Genomic DNA, 15,593 nt, shown 5'->3' with positions numbered 1-15,593 from the left:
GAAATTTATTTTGGTTTCTGTTCACTGACAACACATTGGAATGACATTTACAGAAGCTTGGTACAACATATACTGAAAAATGACTATCATTAGATCACAATATGCCTTAAAAAAATAAAATTCATTCAGTTACAAAAAGCTGAAAATATAAACGTTACTCAACAGTGGTTATCTACTAATTGGGCAAAGGAAACAGTTTCAACAATAATTTACTTAACATAGTCTTTTTTTTTTTTTTTTTTTTGGCCAGGCCTGGGGCTTGAACTCAGGGCCTAAGCTCTGTCCCTGAGCCTCTCTGGGCTCAAGGATAGCACTCTGCCACTTGAGCTACAGCACCACTTCTGGCTTTTTCTGTTTATGTGGTACTGAGGAATCAAACCCAGGCTTCCTGTATGCTACGCAAGCACTCTACCACTGAGCCACAGTCCCAGCCCTTTAACATAGTCTTATGAGCTAAATACCTATCAGTGTATGGGACTGGCTGTGTTGGCAGTTGGAAATACTGCTCAGCTCAGACCTAGACCTTTTACAGAAGAGGTTCTACATTGGAATATTTAGGAAATTCACATCTGACTCATGGGACTAAGTGAACTCAGTCACTCTTGGCTCTGAGTGTACAGTTAAATTTAAACCTTAAAAATTTCTATCAAGCATTTCTTAAGCAATGCTAAATTCAACCTTCCTAGCAAGGGTTTTCAGAAAACAGTCTAGCAGAACCACAGGTCTGGTTCTAGCACACTCTCTTAAGTGCTCTAGCTTTCGATCATATACTAGCATTATCTATCAGCTTATTGTGTAAAAATAGAAGAAAATAAGCTTCACTACCAAGAGAAATCTGCAGGTAGAATTGTATCACCAATTGGTCTACTCAAAGACATCATGAGGGAAAAAAATGTCAGAATGTACAGCTTTTGTCAGGTCTTTCCAAGTTGCCTTAGCCTGTCTAGAGGAACTGGCCTTTAATTCTGAGTCTAGGAATGGAGTCTAAACAATAAACTCAGTAATCCATAGAAGAAAAATGAGTTTTATTAGTATCCATGACTCGAGCAAATTCCTCCTAACAGCAACTGACATTCAGCAAAAAGCTAGGGCAGGAAAGGAAGACTGTAATGGTCTGTACAAGGAGGCCTGAAGCTCCACATGCTTCATATCTGTGCCCCCTCCCCTACCCCAGACCCTGGCTCAATGCCTCCAGACAGTTCACTCACATTCACACAATCTTTAGGAAAGATGCTTCAAATGTTCTATCTTGCTGGGGATCTGTGGCTCATGTCTGTAACCTAGCTACTTAGGAGGCTGAGATCTGAGGATCATGGTTCAAAGCCAGCTGGGGCAGGAAAGTCCTCGAGACTCTTACTTCCAATAAAAAACCACTAGAAAACTGGAAGTGGTACTATAGCTCAAGTGATAGAGCGCTCGCCTTGAGCTGAAGAGCACAGGGACAGCGACCATGCCCAGAGTTCAAGCCCCACGATCAACAAAAAAAGAAAAAAAAAAGTTCTATCTTCAAAAAGACAACCATCCTGAAAATAAATTTTCCCTTGGTGGGAGATAGATAATTCAGTATAATCTCTTTCAGCACAGGAATCATACTTCTCTGGTAGAAATGGACTCTGGCAATCCTAATGTTTCTACTTGCTGTCCATCTTTCTTCTCTCCTCTTTTTTTTTTTTTTGGGTCCGGTTGTGGGGCCTGAACTCTGGGCCTGGGCGCTGTCCCTCAGCTCTTCAGCTCAAGGCTAGCGCTCTACCACTTGAGCCATAGCGCCACTTCCGGCTTTTTTCTTTTTGCTTATATGGTGCTGAGGAATTGAACCCAGGGCCTCAGGCATGCAAGGCAAGCGCTCTACCACTGAGCCAACTTCCCAGCCCTCTTCTCTCCTCTTTAAGAGCAAAAGCCAATATCTATGAGATCATAGCCACTAGCCCTCAGTTAAGTGACATCCAGATGACATGAAGCAAACCTACCGCAGTCAATGCTTAAAGTCCTTAAGTGTCACTAACACTAGGCAGATGCAAAAATGCCAAGGGCTGTCTCAGAGCTTAGTTTTCTTGGAGAGACCAGAGCAACATCAGATGACTGCTCTGTTCTGCTGAAGTTCCAAATGAACAGCATTATTAAGAGTTATCAGAGTAAGCCAGGAATTGGTGGGTTACTCCTGTAATCCTAGTTTCTCAGGAGGCTGAGATCTGAGGATTGTAGTTCAAAGACAGTTTGGGCAAGAAAATCCATGACATATCTCCAATTAATCACCAGTCCCCTGTTTCCCTCGCCCCCCCAAATAAAAAAGCCTGAAGTAGAGTTTTGGTTTAAGTGGAATGAGTGCTAGTCGAGCTCAGAGACAGAATCCAGGCCCTGAGTTCAAGCCCCCAAAAAAAGACTAGCACATACACAAAAAGTTATCAGAGAAGAACAGAAAGGGCTAGTGTAGGATGGGGCAGTAAAGAGCAGGATGATCTCAGCAGAATGAGAGAAGGGAAAAAGAAAATCAACCACCACAGAAAGCTGTGAAAGGGGGGGAAATGAGGAAAGGCAGAGGCACAGATACTCAAGGTGGAAGGTTGTCAACTGCAGAATTCTTTCGAATTACAAGACTCTATAACTTGATTAAGCCATGAGATGGATGGTCCAGACTGAAGCCTGACACTAGGGCAAGTAAACCGTAAATATCAGTATTTCTAAGACTGCTCTTTCCAAGAATATGGACAGGAGAAACAATTAAGTGGCCTTGGGCTTGCTAGGCAGGCACTCTTAACCATTTCTCTCTCTCTCTCTCACACACACATACACTCACACACACACACACACACACACATATACACGGTTCAAATGTCTACAGAGACTTAAAAAAACTTGGATAGGACTTCTGTGATGAGAAAAATGGTAGACCTTTTCATAGAACTCAATGATTTCAAAGACTAAGGTAGCTGAGAGGGACAGCTTGAGGAGGCAGTAATTCAGACTTAATGATAACAGGACAACTTAGCTGAACTATTCAGCATTTAGCAGAAGTGGGTTCTTTAGGAAGCAGGCTAAAGATAAAAGACAGGAGTCACTTGGAGGATGAAGAATGGAGGAATTTTTGAGGAAACAAAGGAATGGGTCTGGTTCTGAGGGCCTTTTCCCCCTTCAGAATAATGATAAGGCAAAAGACAGTTGCCAGAGATACCTGGGAAGATGAATCTCAATATATATGGTCAATTAGCATTCAATCCTAGCAAACAGTAATACTAAGCTTGAGAATCGGCCACTGGATTTGGTGATCTGATAAATGAATAACCTTTGGAAAAAGAAGGAATCAAAGTGAGTTTGTTAGTCGTGATGAGAAAGAATGGGAAGATAATGGAAGCAACCTATTAGAGCAGCAGAAGAGCACAATGATCAGCAAATAAGATGGGTGACTAGAAAATCATCAAAAGAAGGTACTAGAGGGGATAGGCACAAAGGAAAAAATGCCAGAGGAGGGGAGAACAAAAGGGGAGGCAGACAGGAGAATAAAATGACCATGGTCAGAGATTTCTTAAGTTGGGGGGGGGGGGGGGTCCTCTGGAATTAACTCCTTGGATAGGTGAGGGATCATTGTATTGAGACTTGTGCATAGCAGACACAATGATACCAAGAGAAGTATGCACTGATTCTCTATCCCCATTAAGTGTGTTACTTGCCAAGAATGTAAATTACAACTCTAAGCCAAGTACTATTGTCAGCAAGGTAGAAGATACTTTATCAGGATGGTCTCTTTTTTAGACTGCTCAACAGAGTTCATCTTACCTCCTTCTCCTACATTCGTTGCATGTCCCTGAGATTAGCTGAGATTCACCTCTCTTTAGGCAGGCTGAAATAAAACTTTGAACAACAGTGTCATCTAAGACACTACTCTCAGTTACTTCAGGGGAGCCCACTGGACTTCTTAAAGTTTAAGGACCCCTAAAATGAAAACAAAAACTTCTACTAGTTATCCTTAATATTTTAGAGGAGAGGACCATTAAACAGATTAAAGTAAAATGTGCACAATGCATTTAGTTTCTAAATATAAATATTTTCTCTATTTTAGACAACAAAGGTGAAGAAGTTTGTGGGAAACCTGTTATATAAAGCCCTTGGGGGGGGGGGGGGACAGACTAAAACCCTCCTATATGGTTTCTTACACATAATATGAATTTGCCCATTTTCAGGAAGTTCTACTGATTACAAATGTAGGAAAGGAGACACTGTTTCAATCATCATAAGCACGTTTATAAAGCAATCTGATGGGACAGTGGCTTTACTCCCAGAAACCCTAAGTTCAGTTTTGTGCTCACAAAAGAAAAATGCAGAGAACTATACTTGATTAATTAGATTTACAGGCAATAAAGCACTTTTAGCCTGCTATTTTGGTTTGCTGTTAAACTCTTTGAAGTAAATTTCATGTCCAAAATAGTCCTCTGCCCATCAGCATTTCATCATCTTCTAAAAGGGTGTATCAATTCAAAAGAGGCCTTAGTAGAAAAAACTTGATTACAGAGTTTTCTCTTAGTTCTGCAAAGATAAATAGTGCAATGCTACAGTCAAGGGCTAACTTCACTACAGAGCTAAAGCCAAGGGAGGGTGGTCAGCAGTATAGCCTGCCCAGGGCTGGAGTCTCCTTTTGGTCATAGCCGTGTTTCCACATGCTCCCTTATTCACATTCAAGAGGAAGAAAGGATGAATGGAACACTTCAGCATCAAGGGAACACAAAAGTACAATGGTCACAGAGCACAGTATCACCAAAGTGCAGGTGCAAAACCCAAAGCAATCAATCCCCTGTCTCTGCCAGCCCAGACTTGCCACCAAACCCCAGAGGAGGTCACAGTATTTTTCATTTCTCTTGATTTGGAAACAAATCAGCAGGGAGGACAAAGTTCTTGAAGATGTAGATCAAAGCTGAAATGAGAGCAACATAGTCTGTTGGTAACATTTACCTTTCTCAGAGGAATACAACTATGACTTTGGAGAAATAAAAGATCATATAAGAACTGCAGCTAAGGGGCTGGGAAGGTGGCTGAGTGGTAGAATGCTTGCCTTGTATGCATGAGGCCCTGGGTTTGATTCCTCAGCACCACATAAGCAGAAAAAGCCAGAAGTGGTGCTGTGGCTCAAGCAGTAGCGCACTAGCCTTGAGCTGAAGAGCTGATAGACAGCGCCCAGGCCCAGAGTTCAGGCCCAGGACCACCACCACCACCAACAACAACAAAAGAACTGCAGTTAATAGAAACAACAATTAATGAAAATAATAACCCACAAAATCAACCACATTAATGAGCCTTAAAACCAGTTTAAAATAAAATATATTGTCTGGTTGGTGGCTCACACCTGTAATTCTAGCTACTCAGGAGGCTGAGATTTCAGGATTATAGTTCAAAGCCAACCTGGGCTGGCAAAGTCCTTGAGACTTTATCTCCAATTGACTATTTAAAATTAGAAATGGAGATGTGGCTCAAGTTAGAGAAAATAAGTTATTAGAGAAAGTAGTAGGTCTATGAAAGTGACCTAACACTATCAGCTATTGAAGTCGATCTGAGTGGCTCATTCTGTAGCTGGTGATGAGTTGCACAAGTGAACTGTGTTCCTGTAGGAAGTCTTGGACAATTTACACCTAGGTCACTGTTCTATGCCAATGCCCTCTCTACTGCTAAACAGGATAGGTCACTATTCTATGTCAATGCCCTCTCTACTGCTAAACAGGATAGGTAGGAAGAATGCATGTTGGCAACAACTCAGTGAGAGTACACACTTCCTGCTTTGACAGGTTACCTTTGGGGAGAACTCTGCTCAGCACTTGCTGCTGTGTGATTAAAAGAGGGCTCTTTTCCCTGGCAGAGGCAGACTGTACTCAGGAGGTAGTGCCACAGTGCTGATCTGAGAAGTTGTGTTTCTGGGCTCATTTGTTTTCAGAGTTTAGTCTAGTGCTTTGCCACATAAAGTGTGTTTCCAGGAGTATTTGGTATCCCCTGGAAACTTCCTGGAAATAAAAACACATAATACCTATGTATCTATCACCTACCAAGTTACTCAGATTTTAACAAAATATGCACCTGTCATCCCAGCTACAATGGAAATTGTTAACAGGAGGAACACAATTCAGGCCACCGTGGGCAAAAAGCATGACCTATTTCAAAAATAACTGGAGTAGCTGGGTGCCCGTAGCTCACAAGTCTAATTCTAGCTATTCAGAAGGCTGAGATCTGCAAATCATAGCCAGTCTGAGCAGGAAAGTCCATGAGACTTATCTCCAATTAATCAAAAAAAAACCAGAAGTGAAACTGTGGCTCAAGTGGTAGAGAGCTAGTCCTGAGCAAAAACAGCTCAGGGACAGTGCCAAGGCTTTAAGTTCAAATCCCGTAACAGGCTCTCGCTTTCTTTTTTTCTCTCTCTCTCTCTCCTCTCTCTCTCTCTCTCACCCCCCCCACCATACACACACAAGAAAAAAAAAAGGTTTGCAAAAAAACTAGTATAGTGAAAAAGGCTCACAACTTGGGAACTGCACTCGGTACTGATGTTGCCACTAACTTGGAGTGAAAACTTATGAAAGAAATGTTAATGTTTCTGGGCAGGCCTGTTACTTTATCTGTGAAGGGAGGGAGAGAACTAAACGCTATCTTCCAGCTCTAACCTTGTCCGTCTGTGTACAGTATGTGGATAGTGTGTGGTTCCAGTCAAGAAGGCAATGGCAGCTGCGTCCCCATCATCAGCCATCACGCCAAACACAAGCCCAGTGGTTACACCCATCTGGGGTTCCACATCCTTCCATGCACCTACTTGGTTTCTTCTTTCTTACCTTTAGATTCAGACGTTGGTAGTCACTAGCCTTTGGCCTACGAGTGACTTTGGATCTTTTTCCTTCCAAAGCAAAAGCAATAATCTGGGGGGGAAAAAGGCAAATAGCGGGTCACTCTTTGAGTCTTCCAGTAGGTACCAACCTAGTAGTTAATTTGTTAATGACCCTGACAGCAGAAAAGGCTGGGGGGGGAGGGGGTAAGGGGGGTGGGGGGGGGGTACACATCCACAAGAAACCTAAACTTTTGGCAGTGCTGGGGAATCAAACATGCAAACATGCTAGGCAAACACTCCACCAGGCTCAAAATGAGATGTGGCTTAGTGGTAGAGCCTCTGCCTAGTATGTGTGAGGTACTGGGTTCAATCCCTAGCACCACTTTAAAAAAAAAATCATAAAGATTTTGAGAAGGGATAGGTCCTAAATACATCAAAATCCTTTATACTGCCTATTGGAAATAATGGAGGATGGTTGTTCTGTGCTCTAACTTGTGGAATTCTGTATGATTTAATCTAGGTTACTCAAAGATCTGCCAAGCTCTTCCCACAGAGCACTAGAATTGCTTTGTCTTTAAATCAAAATCAGTAACTATTTCCTATATGTAAATATATTCTTTTAGAGTTGTTGATTGATCAACAACTTCATTTTTTTTTTTTTTTTTGCTAGTCCTGGGACTTGAACTCAGGGCCTGGGCACTGTCCCCAAGCTGCTTTTGTTCAACCCTAGCACTCTACCACTTGGGCCACAATGCCACTTCTGGCTTTTTCTGTTTATGTGGTACAGAGGAATCGAACCCAGGGCTTAATACATGCTAGGCAAGCACTCTACCACTAAGCCACATTCCCAGCCCTTCCCTCACTTTTTATGGCAGGAGACCTAATGCCAATCATGAACTGAATCTAACCAGGTTGCTGAAAACTTCTAAATTCTCAGGGTTCAGTAGAAAATGTAGTCATTTGGCATTAGAGTGGTTGCTAAGGGACACTGGTTATCACTTCACACCAAATTCTGTTAAAGAAAAGATGGCCAGGCACTGGTAGCTCATACCTACTACTACTCAGGAGGCTGAGATCTGAGGATAACAGTTGGAAGACAGCCCAGGCAGAAAAGTCCCGTGAGACTTTTACCTCTATTTAACTACTCAAAACCGGAAGTGGAGCTATGGCTTAAAAAGTGGTAGCTCACAAGTGTAATCCTAGCTATTCAGAAGGCTGAGATCTGAGGATCATAGCCAGTCGGAGCAGGAAAGTCCATGAGACTATCTCCAATTAACCACAAAAAGCCAGAAGTGGAACTGTGGCTCAAGTGGTAGAGGGTGGCTCCTGCTAGCCTTGAGCAAAAGAACTCAGGGACAGCACCCAGGCCCTGAATTCAGGCCCCAGGACAGACCAAAAAGAAAAAAGAAAGAAAAGGTGTGCAATCTCGGGGCTTCTTTTTTTTTTTTTGGGTCCAGTCGTGGGGCCTGAACTCGGGGCCTGGGCGCTGTCTCTCAGCTCTTCAGCTCAAGGCTAGCGCACTACCACTTGAGCCACAGCGCCACTTCCGGCTTTTTTCTTTTTGCTTATGTGGTGCTGAGGAATCGAACCCAGGGCCTCGAGCATGCAAGGCAAGCGCTCTACCACTGAGCCACCTTCCCAGCCCTCTCGGGGCTTCTAATATCAGTGACTGCAGAAGAGGGTCCTCTTGGGCTTTTGTAGTTTATATGCATGGTAAAGGGAAAGATAAGAGATGCAACTGTCAAGTACTCAGGCCCAAGGAGGCTGTGCAGGACCTGAGTTCAAGGTTTGAAAGGAATTCTTTTTTTTTTTTTTTCTTTCCCCAGTACTGGGGCTTTTTGATCTCGAGGCATGGGCACTTTCCCTTTAACTTTTTTCACACCCACTTGAACTACAGCCCCACTTCTAGTTTCTTGGTAGCTAACTGGATAAAAGTGTTTTATGGGACTTTCCTCCCTAGGCTGCCTTGAACTGCGATCTGAGCACCTCCTGAGTAATTAGGATTACAGACAGGGGTTTAGCCACGAGTGCCTGGCAGGAGATCTCATTTTTAGGTTTGTTACAAGCATCCTTACAGCAGCAGCACTCCAAGGAGGCAAGTCCCATAATGAAAACACACGATTTTCAAAATAAGAGCAAAGAACCTAGTAGGGTCTGAAGAAAACAGAATTTTGTCTTAAAATTCCCAATGTTGCCAGGCATGGTGGCTCACGCCTGTAATCCTAGCTACTCAGGAAGCTGAGATCTGAGGATTGTGGTTCAAAGCCAGTCTGGGCAGGAAAGTCTGTGAGACTCTTATCTCCAATAAACCACTCAGAAAACTGGAAGTGACGCTGTGGCTTAAATGATAAAGTGTTCACCTTGAGCTGAAGAGCTGAGGGACAGCACCCAGGCTCCAAGTTCAAGCCCCACGACAAAAAAAAACACAAAAAACAAAAAACCAGTGTTCACAGGCAGGTGAGCAAGTGGACATTTGCCCTTTCAGCAGACTTTCAGATTGGAGGAAATTCCATTTGCTCAACTTACCTTCCGCTTGTTGTGATAGGCAATATAGAGCACAGCCACAAGAATGGCAGCGGTCACTAGATATGCAAAGAAATGACTGCTCTCTGCGTGGGCACTGCCAGGATTGTCCTTATAAAGGTCATCTTTCCCATTACTCATAGGATCCAAAAGTGTCCCTTCACGGTTGTCACTGGAGGCAGGGCCGGGCACGTTTTCTTTCTCTTCATCGGGGGGTGGGCCTTCTGCAATCTCTGAATCCCCTTCAGTCTCCTTGGGCTCCACTTCCTCAGTGGGGTCTGAAGGCTTTTCCTCGCTCTCCTGCTGATGAGAAGAGAGCTCAGAGTCCACTGTCAGTGTCGCCCCAGATTCTGTTTTGGAAATCTGTGGAGGCGTCTCTCCTCCATCTAGCTGGATTTCGTCAGTCTTGGGGGTCTCCTTAACAGAGGGGCTGGAGTTAGGCTTGTTGGAGACTCCTTCTGGGGACTGCTCCTTCGTGACTGTGGGCTTGGCCGACTTTCCTCCCGCAGACTTCGTCTCAGTTCTCACAGGCTTAGAGTGTTCTTCCGCAGACTTCGTCCCTGGCTCTACAGGGTTGCGGGGTTCCACTCCTTCCCTGGCCTTCAGCTCCGACCCCGAGGAGTTGGTAGACTCTCTTCCCCCAGGCTTCGGCTCAGATCCCACAGGCTTAGAGGATGTTCCTTCCTCTGACTTCAGCTTCATCTCGATCGCAGGTTGCTTCTGGATGGCATTTCCGGAGTTTTGTTCCTGGGCCTTCGTCTCAGGGTTGGTGGCTTCTTGGCCCGCAGCCTGCGGTTGGGGTTGCGGGTCCCCCGGTTTGCCCGGGTTTCCTATGGCCGAAAACGAGGGTAAAACTTCCCCAGAATTATTCTTGGGCCGGGCGGTTGTACCCGGCAGGCTGGTAGATGGGCTGTGGGTGGCTGACAGCACCTGGTCTCCTGAAATAGAAAAACCCAGAACCACCTGGATCGGGGAAATCGAGAGGACAGAAAGGGACTCCTCCGCTGGGGAAGGGTGAGGGGCGACCCGGGAAGGAGGCGGGGAAGGCAGCGGTGGGAGGCGGAGGGGGCCGACAGGGTCCGAAGCTAGCCCAGGTCTGGCCTGGGGGCGAGGGTGGGGTGGGGAAGGGGTCTCACCAGCCTCGACGACACTGAGCAGGAGCAACGACACCAAGAACAGCATCCTGGACATTCTGCGCTTCCGCCTTCCACTGTTCTCGCGAGAGCCGCCAGCAAGAACTCCAAGCTCGTGGCCACGCCCCTTCCGGCGCGCGTCTCCTCCGCGCGTCAGGCGGGAGCGGGAGCGGGAGCGCGGAGGCCGGTGGGCCTGGAGCTTAGGGTCTGGCGTTCCTTACTGTCGCGGGATGAAGGCAACTCTTTCTGCTTGGTTTTCTCTTCAGCAGCCACGACAGACCGGAACTTCCTTTTCTGTTCTCTCACCTCGCATATCCGAGAGTATAGAGGCAGGGCAAAAGCCCCTCTCCGGTTCAGGCCCCTCTTCTCATCCTCGGCTCCCATTTATCTGCCTGGCCTGCGTGGCCAGGTCCTCCCCAGACTCACCCCATCACGTTTCTAGCAGTAGGTTTAGTATCTTGACTCTCCTCCCTCTCCGAGACATGAGACAGGGTAGGTGGGACAAAATGACAGGGAAACAAGACCATCTGAAAATAAGGCACAGTCAGGAACTAAGACCAAGAGAAATCACTAAAAGAACGAAATGTCAGATGTGAATAAAAGGCCACAGTATATGCAAGTGGTAGAGTTCGGGGCTTGAGCAAGAAAACCAAGCAGGTATGTAAGGTCCTCAGTTCAAGCCCCAACACTGACATGTGTTAGCACACTGCCACACCATAGCACTGGCGTCTCTTCCATTGGGAGTTGTCACCGTTAGCATTCTAAAGAGAAGCTATACCAAAATGAGGTAAGATGTTCCTGGCTAAATAAGCTTCCCTTTAGAGCTATAAAAGTTAACCCCCCCCCAGCCCCCGCCCTTTTTTAAAGTACCTGCTCTGGGTACCTGTAGCCACCCTCACCTGTAATCCTAGCTACTCAGGAGGTTGAGCTCTGAGAACTGTGGTTCCAAGGCAGCCCCAGCAGGAAAGTTCATACTCTTATTAAACTGGAGTATTTCATTTAAACCTTTCCTAGATAAGTGGTCACATCATCTGGTAATTTTAATCACTCTTGTTTCCACATTATTACCCAAACATGAAGACAATAGGTTTTAAACACTCTCCAGTTAACCAGCAAAAAAGTTGGTGAGTGGAACTGTGTTTAAAGTTGTAGTGAGCTAGCTAGCCTTGAGCAGAAAACCTCAGGGACAGTGCCCAGGCCCTGATGAATTCAAGCTCCAGGAGACACACACACACACACACACACACACACATACACACACACACACACATACACACACACACATACACACACACACACACACACACTACCTGCGTTTACTCTTTTCTTTTACATGTTAAGCGAATTCCAGGTCTCCCTGGATGAGTAAAGGACCCCCGAATAATATAGCTGGTGAGTTAATTCTTTGACTAAAGATGACTAAAAGCAGATCCCCATGTCACTAAACCCATCTGAGTAATAGTAAGGTCACCCTAAAACCTATTGTCTTCATATTTGGGTAATAACATAGAAACGGTAGTGATTAAAGATTACCAGATGATGTGACCACTTATCAGGGAAAGTTTTAATGGGAAATCTGTTTAATCAAGAAGGTATATATACACTTGGGATGAAGACTACCATTTTGAGCTTCTGTTCCCATCTTCATGTCAGGTAGGAGATGCTTTTCCTTCCCTTTTCTGTATCTCTCAAATTTGTCATATTTTTATAAACTTTCTTAACTTCCACTTTATGAGTTTTTCTGTTGTTTTCTTTTTCCTGTGTATTCTTTTAAAAATTATTTTAGGGGCTGGGAATGTGGCTTAATGGTAGACTGCTTGCCTAGCATGCAGGAAGCCCTGGGTTTGATTCCTCAGTACCATATAAACAGAAAAAGCCAGAAATGGCATTGAGGCTCAAGTGGTAGAGTACTAGCCTTGAGCAAAAGAAGCTCAGGGACAGTGTCCAGGCCCTGAGTTCAAGCCCCAGAATTGGCAAAAAAAAAAAAAAAAAAAAGTTCAAGGGACTCCATATTAAGCTGTGGCTGGACACAGTAGCATGTGCCTCTCACTTACTGTGACACAGGGAGACACAAGTAGGAGCATAGCAGTTAAGGCCAGCTATAGTGTAGAGACTACCTTGAGATTTCAAGAGCTTGTTTGGAGGTTTTAGCAGGGGAGTGCAGCTACTTGTATACCATGATCAAAGACTTGTCCTCCTCCACTAGGGATGGTCAACCTCTTTTATTAAGTACGCAGCTTCAGGAAGGACACACATGGAGTGGTGAGGGAAGAAGGGGACACTCATCTAGCCAGCCAGATCAGCCGAATAAACCCTGGCTGTCAGTGGGGTGACAGATGTCATAGCCAGATCTCCCTCATATCCTACCTTGCAATTTTGGTTTGAGGTTAGCCCTGGCAGGAAAATCTGTGAGATTCTTAGTCAATTAACCACCAAATAGCCAGAAATAGAGCTATGACTAAAATGGTAGAGCACTAGCCTTTAGTAAAAAAGCTAAGGAACAGCCCCCATGCTCTGAGTTCAAGCCCCAGTACTGGTGCATATGCATGTGCGCGCGTGTGTGCGCGTGCACACACACACACACACAAATTTGTGCTTTCTGTTCTGTAGATATTTTCATCTGGTTTGTTGTGCTTTGTTTTGTGTTTTTTGTTGTTGTTGTTGTAATTCATTTATTTATTTATTTTTGGCACTGGGGATTGAACCCAGAGCCTTAATCTTCTCTTGCAAGGCAAGTACTCTACCTCTTGGGTCACACCTCCAGCTTCTTTTCCTCTTTATTTGTTTTTTGTTCTGACTTTTTCCTATGCATATTTTTCTCCTCAAATTAGGATCATTGAGAAAGTAGTTTTGTATGCCACTATTTACAGTGTTATGCTTAAATATTATATTGCTTTAAAGTATTTTATGAATATTTTCTAGACTAGGTATTTTGTAAATTACAAACACACACACACACACACACACACACACACACACACATACATTTTTTTTTAAAAGTTGGGCATGAGTGACAGGAGCTTAGAGTCCCATTTACTTAGGAGTTATGGGGCAGAAGAGTCACTTTATCTCAGGAGTTTAGGACTGGCTTGGGCAACATAGTGAAAACCTGTGTCAATAAATAAAATAAGCTAGTCCCTTGTGGCTCATATCTATAATCCTAGCTATTCTGGAGGCTGAGATCTGGAGGCTTGAAGTTCAAAGCTAGCCTAGGCAGAAACTCCACCTCCAATTAACCAGCAAAAAGCCAGAAGTAGAATTATGGTTCAACTGGTAGAGCACTAGCTTTGAGCAAAAAGGTGCAGGCCTTGAGTTCAAGCCCCAGGATGATGGGCACAATACAGAATGAAAGGGAGGGAGAGAGATTTTAACTGCATGGTGTATATAATCTGGCAATGCACATAAACATCAAATCATAGATAGCTGTGTGTGCATGATTGAATTCCAAGAACTTCCAAGAAAGGTGTGGAAAGGATGAATCAGTTGAGGAAGGGACCCTTGTTGCTGAAGGTTGTAGGTATTCCCAGGTAAGGAACAAGAAGATGAGAATGGCCTTTCCTGGTTGCTTGTAGACAGCTACATACAGGTGGGAATCTGGTATTTTGTGTCAGTCTAAAGACCAGGCCTATCCAATAAAAGGAAAGTGAATAACAGAATGAAGCTGGAGCAGAGCCAGATTAACGAATAAATGACCTAGTAGTTGTCTGGATCATAAATTTCTGTGGGCACAGAATTAATTACACCAGAAAAATAGGCCAGTTAACTCTTGTCAAATTGTAAACTGGCCCCACCCTGCCAACAAAGACTAAAGCCACAAAGAAACAATATTCCCAGTAGTTCTTTTAGTATAGTATCTGCTACATGACACACAGTTCTAGTTGTTGAAATTCCTTAGAATTTCAAGGAATAGTACATGATGCAAATACAGTATTCAGGAATAAGTGCTTAATTTTGTTATTTAACTGAAAACCCTCATAATAGGTTTTTCTCAGTGTTTCTGTGTTACAAGAAATCTCCTTTCTCTCTCCCTCCCAGCCTTTTTTTCCCTCCCAATACCCAGGCAGGGCTAGGTGAGCACTCTTCCACTTAAGTTATTCCCCTTAAAAAAAATTTTTTTTTTTGGGTCCGGTCGTGGGGCCTGAACTCTGGGCCTGGGTGCTGTCCCTCAGCTCTTCAGCTCAAGGCTAGTGCTCTACCACTTGAGCCAGAGTGCCACTTCTGGCTTTTTTCTTTTTGCTTATGTGGTGCTGGGGAATTGAATCCAGGGCCTCAGGCATGCAAAGCAAGCGCTCTATCACTGAGCCACTTTCCCAGCCCCTCCCCTTAAAATTTTTTAAAATTTTGTTTTCTTTTATGCTGGTACCAAAAATTGAAGTCAGAGCCTTGCATCTGCTAGCTTGCTCAGCTGATACTGACTCTAGTTTTTTTTTCTTCCTTTCTTCACTCCTTCCTTCCCTTCTTCCTTCCTTCTTTCTTTCTTTTTTTTTTTGGGTCCAGTCGTGGGGCCTGAACTCTGGGCCTGGGTGCTGTCCCTCAGCTCTTCAGCTCAAGGCTAGCGCTCTACCACTTGAGCCACAGCACCACTTCCGGCTTTCTTTTTGCTTATGTGGTGCTGAGGAATCGAACCCAGGGCCTCAGGCATACAAGGCAAGTGCTCTACCACTGAGCCACCTTCCCAGCCCCTTCCTTCCTTCTTTTTTTTTTTTTTAAATTTAATTTAATTTTATTTGTGAACATATTGTACAGAGGAGTTACAGTTACATGGGCAGGATAATGCGTACATTTCTTACCAAGCATTGCAGCCTCCTCCTTTGTTTACCCTTCACATCCCTTCCCAGCTTCCCCCCTCCCCCCCTTCCTTCTTTCTTTCTTTCCTTCCTTCCTTCCTTCTTTCTTTCTTTCTTTTTTTTTTTTTTTTGGTCTGATCGTGGGGCCTGAACTCTGGGCCTGGGCACTGTCCCTCAGCTCTTCAGCTCAAGGCAAGTGCTCTACCACTTGAGCCACAGCGCCACTTCCGGCTTTTTTCTTTTTGCTTATGTGGTGCTGAGGAATCGAACTCAGGGCCTTGAGCATGCAAGGCAAGCGCTCTACCACTGAGCCACCTTCCCAGCCCCTCTTTCTTTCTTTCTTTTCTTCCTGTTTTGCTG

The 15,593-nt window shown here is 44.5% G+C and overlaps 1 protein-coding gene across 1 annotated transcript; it reads right to left on the bottom strand.

Moving 5' to 3' along the window:
• Positions 1-3,728: 3,728 nt before the first annotated feature.
• Positions 3,729-10,528, bottom strand: Tgoln2 (trans-golgi network protein 2). The gene is made up of 4 exons (XM_042690488.1): positions 10,450-10,528; positions 9,317-10,251; positions 6,798-6,881; positions 3,729-4,903 (listed from the first exon to the last, which is right to left on the bottom strand). The coding sequence occupies exons 1-4, from the start codon at positions 10,502-10,504 to the stop codon at positions 4,898-4,900; spliced, it is 1,080 nt and encodes a 359-aa protein (XP_042546422.1). The 5' UTR covers positions 10,505-10,528; the 3' UTR covers positions 3,729-4,897.
• Between the last annotated feature and the right edge of the window lie 5,065 nt (positions 10,529-15,593).

Source organism: Dipodomys spectabilis, unplaced genomic scaffold (genome assembly GCF_019054845.1).
Source record: "Dipodomys spectabilis isolate Male_0828 unplaced genomic scaffold, ASM1905484v1 ptg000137l, whole genome shotgun sequence".
Classification (NCBI taxonomy): domain Eukaryota; kingdom Metazoa; phylum Chordata; class Mammalia; order Rodentia; family Heteromyidae; genus Dipodomys; species Dipodomys spectabilis.
This window is presented reverse-complemented; position numbering and strand designations above follow the sequence as displayed.